At 59.3% G+C, this 4,585-nt stretch overlaps 1 protein-coding gene across 1 annotated transcript in view; it reads left to right on the top strand.

Annotated features, from left to right (window-relative positions):
* Thbs2 (thrombospondin 2) overlaps positions 1–4,585 on the top strand; it is a 39,187-nt gene that overhangs the window by 14,278 nt on the left and 20,324 nt on the right. The window contains exons 7-11 of the mRNA XM_013024510.1: positions 921–1,094; positions 1,675–1,802; positions 1,878–2,030; positions 2,828–3,046; positions 3,727–3,834. Coding sequence (XP_012879964.1) covers positions 921–1,094; positions 1,675–1,802; positions 1,878–2,030; positions 2,828–3,046; positions 3,727–3,834 — 782 coding nt within the window. The remainder of the gene's footprint in view (positions 1–920; positions 1,095–1,674; positions 1,803–1,877; positions 2,031–2,827; positions 3,047–3,726; positions 3,835–4,585) is intronic.

A 4,585-nucleotide genomic window follows, 5' to 3' on the forward strand; every position in this document is an offset into this window, starting at 1 on the left:
GGAGGCCGGGGGAGCGGGCCGCAGGGCGCCCCAGGAGGCCAGGAGGAACGGGCCGCAGGGCGCCACAGGGAGCGGGGATTGGGGGGTGAGCAGGCCGCACGGCGCCCCTGGCCACAGTAGCAGTAGCAGTAGTGGGGGAGGCTGGGAGGAGCAGGCCCCGGGGAGCAGGCCGCACTGCACCCCGGGGCCACAGTAGCAGTAGTGGGGGAGGCCGGGGGTGAGCAGACCGCGCAGCACCCCGAGCCACAGTAGCCGGGGAGGCCAAGGGCAGAGGGAGTTGGAGCCAGCCAGGCCCCCCCATTCCTGCGGGAAAGCCTGGACTATGCAGGAGCAGCCTCGGGCTCCGATGCTGCTGTTCCCAGTGACCCAGGGCCATTGCAGCATCCTCTGAGCAGCCCTGGAGCAGTCCAGGTCAGAGACTCTGCACTCAGAGCCCGAGGAGCCAGAACACGGCCCTGGGAAGAGCAGGCTTTGCCCGTGTGTAAGCTGGTACAGCTGTGGTTACAGCGCCCCGGGCTCTCTCTGGAGTGGTCAGGTTTTTGTTTCAAGAGAGGCAGGACATCTGTGTGTCTGCTCTGCATGGTTGCTGCATTCAGGGAGACTCAGGCTCACAGTTGGCGTTCAGAGACAAGGCCAGTGTGCATGGCTTGCTGGCTGTCCTATATTTCTGCTCAGAAAAGGGGATGAGAATTTTCCTCTGGAAGAACAAGTAAGTTCTGTCACCTACACCATCACGACCACAACCTCGAAGGGACACAATGGCTCAGTCTCCCTTTCTTCCTGGATCTCAGTTGAAGGAGAACAAACCAGGATCTCCTGGCTGGGTCATGCCTTATTCTGCAGTTCCCCAGTTCTTGTCAGCAGATTGGGTGGCCGTGCCCCTGTGTCCTCTCAGTCCCCTTTCCTGGTTCTCACCACAGTCGATGGCCGCTGGAGCCCGTGGTCTCCATGGTCAGCCTGTACAGTCACCTGTGCGGGAGGAATCCGGGAGCGTTCCAGGGTCTGCAACAGCCCAGAGCCCCAGCACGGAGGGAAGGACTGCGTGGGAGACCTGAAGGAGCACCAGATGTGCAACAAGAGGAGCTGCCCCATAGGTGTGTGCACGGGAGGGGTGGACATCACAGGACTCACTGCAGGTGTGTGCACGGGAGGGGTGGACGTCACAGGACACACTGCAGGTGTGTGCACGGGAGGGGTGGACGTCACAGGACACACTGCAGGTATGTGTTAGGAGTACGCTAACTGGTGATACCTGTGATGAAGTTGCTAGCCTTTATTCTGATGAAGTCTATCATTTGGGGAAATAGAAACAGGACAACCTTTTCTGTGTATACATGGCGTTATGTTTGCCTCCTTACTGTGTGTGTATGAAAGCAGAGAATGTTTACAGAAACAGTGTGGAAATTGTGAAGTCAGGAATTACAGTGTGCACATGATCTTGCAATTTACATTCTGTCATTTAACAGTATTCTCCAGGAGGAGAGGTGGGTGACTCTCGATTCTCAGACGGGACGGACAGATGTCTGTCCATTTTCTGCGTTGTGGATAATTCTAGTATGTCTAGCGCATAGCTTTAGGACGTCTGAACTGGGACATGCTTCCTTCTGCTGAGCGCTGGGTGCCGAGTGAGGCCAGTGCTACCTGCGGTGTACTTAGTTTTGCTTCTCCACGTAGATGGCTGTTTGTCCAACCCTTGCTTTCCTGGCACGGAGTGCACCAGCTTTGCTGATGGGTCGTGGTCCTGTGGCTCGTGCCCTGTGGGCTTCCTGGGCAACGGCACTCACTGTGAGGACCTGGATGAGGTAGGTCTCTGTCCACCCTGGGCCCCAGTGCACCACAAGGGCCCCCTGGTGACTTCCATCTGCTTGTCTTTGCAGTGTGCTGTGGTCACAGACATTTGCTTCTCTACCAGCAAAGTTTCCCGCTGCGTCAACACCCTTCCTGGCTTCCACTGCCTGCCCTGTCCCCCACGCTACAAGGGGAGCCAGCCCTTTGGAGTTGGCCTGGATGCTGCCAGGACAGAAAAACAGGTAAGCAAGGCCCTTCCCGTGTGTTGGTAAAGGCTTTGAAGAAAATCAGGCAAGTCCAGAGAAAATGGAGATGCTATAGATAAGAGAATGGAGCTGCGTTTGAGGGGAGCTCTGAGGTGTATCTCCCTCAGAGAAGACTCTTCACTTGGTGATACTCCTCTGAGCATTCAAATCCAAGCTTTGGATCCAAGAATTCATGAGCATCAGGAACAACTTTTTTTATAAGGCCATTGATCTCTTAGTCTAATCTGTTGTAGAATGGTGCTCAAGGTTGGGTCAATTACAAAGAAGAGAGTCTTACTTCTGGAAGCCGGGAGGTCCAGGGCCATAGGCCTGGCATGTAGTGAGGGCCCCTCCGCCATGCTCCCTGTGGTGGGAGGTAGAGACCAGAGAGAAGTCTAGAGAAGGCAAAAGACTGAAGTCTACAATCACGAATCCACTTATGAGGACAGAGCTCTGGGGCCACACCACGGCCCTCTGTGTGTGGTTGGGGTGGAGCTCCCGGTGTGTGCCGTGGCAGGAGATGTTCAGTTCTGAGTTATGGAGGGACATGCTCCACCCACACAGAGAATGTGATGGCCATGCGAGCTGGAGCAGGCTTCGAAAGGATGCTCGACTTCTCAGAGCCTTGGCAAGGGCCTCAGACCAGGCCCAACTCCTGATACCTGCTCCCTGGCTGCCCCCATGGCCCCTGTCCACTCAGGAGGGGCTTCCGGGACACCCAGTGGCTCTAGCCATAGCCTTAGGCTTTCCTGACCAGGGCCTGTTGATGGCCCACATGGCCCTTGGTCCTGTAGGTTTGTGAGCCTGAAAATCCATGCAAGGACAAGACTCACAGCTGCCACAAACACGCAGAGTGCATCTACCTGGGCCACTTCAGTGACCCTATGTACAAGTGTGAGTGCCAGACAGGCTACGCAGGCGATGGGCTCCTCTGCGGGGAAGACTCGGACCTGGACGGCTGGCCCAACAGCGACCTGGTGTGTGCCACCAACGCTACCTACCACTGTGTCAAGGTGAGGCCCAACAGCAACCTGGTGTGTGCCACCAGCGCTGCCTACCACTGCGTCAAGGTGAGGCCCCTGCAACCTACTCCTCCCCACGGAGCCCAGGGCCACGGCAGCCCCTCCTCCCCACGGAGCCCAGGGCCACGGCAGCCCCTCCTCCCCAGGGAGCCCAGGGCCACGGCAGCCCCTCCTCCCCAGGGAGCCCAGGGACACTGCAGCCCCTCCTCCCCAGGGAGCCCAGGGACACTGCAGCCCCTCCTCCCCACTGAGCCCAAGGCCACGGCAGCCCCCTCCTCCCCACTGAGCCCAAGGCCACGGCAGCCCCTCCTCCTCACTGAGCCCAAGGCCACGGCAGCCCCTCCTCCCCACTGAGCCCAAGGCCACGGCAGCCCCTCCTCCTCACTGAGCCCAAGGCCACGGCAGCCCCTCCTCCTCCCTCTGCCTAAGCGTTGCTCTGCCCACCCCCCCATGCCTCCTGCTCCCCTCCACAGCTGCCCTCCCTCCCTCCCTCCGCCTGATCATTGCTCTGTCCCCCCCCATGGCCTCCTGCTCCCCTCCACAGCTGCCCTCCCTTTCCAGTGTATGCTCCCATCTTTACATTTCTCTAGACTGTCATCTTTTAGACGTACATGAAATTTGTGAAGACAGAGGAGAAGGCAGCATTTAGCATGTGTTTCCTTTAACCACAGGACAACTGCCCACAGCTGCCCAATTCTGGGCAGGAAGATTTCGACAAGGATGGAATTGGTGATGCCTGTGATGAGGACGATGACAACGATGGTGTGAGCGACGAGAAGGTAGGGTCAGGGTCATGGTGGGGCTGGGGGTGGTGGGGCTGGGGGCAGGTGAGGAGAAGGTGAGGAGGGGGAGGGGAGATGGCGGGTGAGGAGGTGGGGAGGAGGACGGGGGCGGGTGAGGAGAAGGTGGGGAGGGGGAGGTGGGGCTGGGAGGGGTAAGGAGGTGGGGAGAGGGAGGTGAGGCTGGGGTGGGGGAGGAAGATGGGATGGAGGTGGGTGAGAAGGTGGGGAGGGGGAGGCAGTGTCGGGCAGGTAAGGAGAAGGTGGAGAGGGGGAGGCAGGGTCGGGCAGGTAAGGAGGTAAGAAGGTGGGGAGGGGAAGAGAGGGGGGATGGGGTCGGTGAGGAGGTGGGGGCGGGGACATGAGGAGGAGGTGGGGACAGGTGGGGGAGGAGGAGGTAGGAACAGGGGTGGGGGAGGAGGAGGTGGGGACGGGTGGGGGAAGAGGAGATGGAGACGGGTGGGTGAGGAGAAGTTGGGGGCCGGGTGGTCCTGCCTGTCGCTGTGGGTTTGGATGTGGCACTGAACAGCCCTCCTGGGGCCCTTGTCTTGACAGGTATTGGTACTCAGTCTCAAAAAGTCACTGGTAGAGAAAGCAGGTTACTTGCAAGACAAATCAGGCAGTGCCCGGCTCCATGGGCAATCTGCAGAAACATGAGGGAGGTGCCATGAGTGAAAGGGTAGTACCAGAATCAGTGCCACACTGGCCATGGGTGGGAGTCTGGAGCTGGAGTCAGCGCCACGCCGGCCAC

The sequence above is a fragment of the Dipodomys ordii genome, unplaced genomic scaffold (assembly GCF_000151885.1).
Source record: "Dipodomys ordii isolate 6190 unplaced genomic scaffold, Dord_2.0 Scaffold77, whole genome shotgun sequence".
Lineage (NCBI taxonomy): Eukaryota > Metazoa > Chordata > Mammalia > Rodentia > Heteromyidae > Dipodomys > Dipodomys ordii.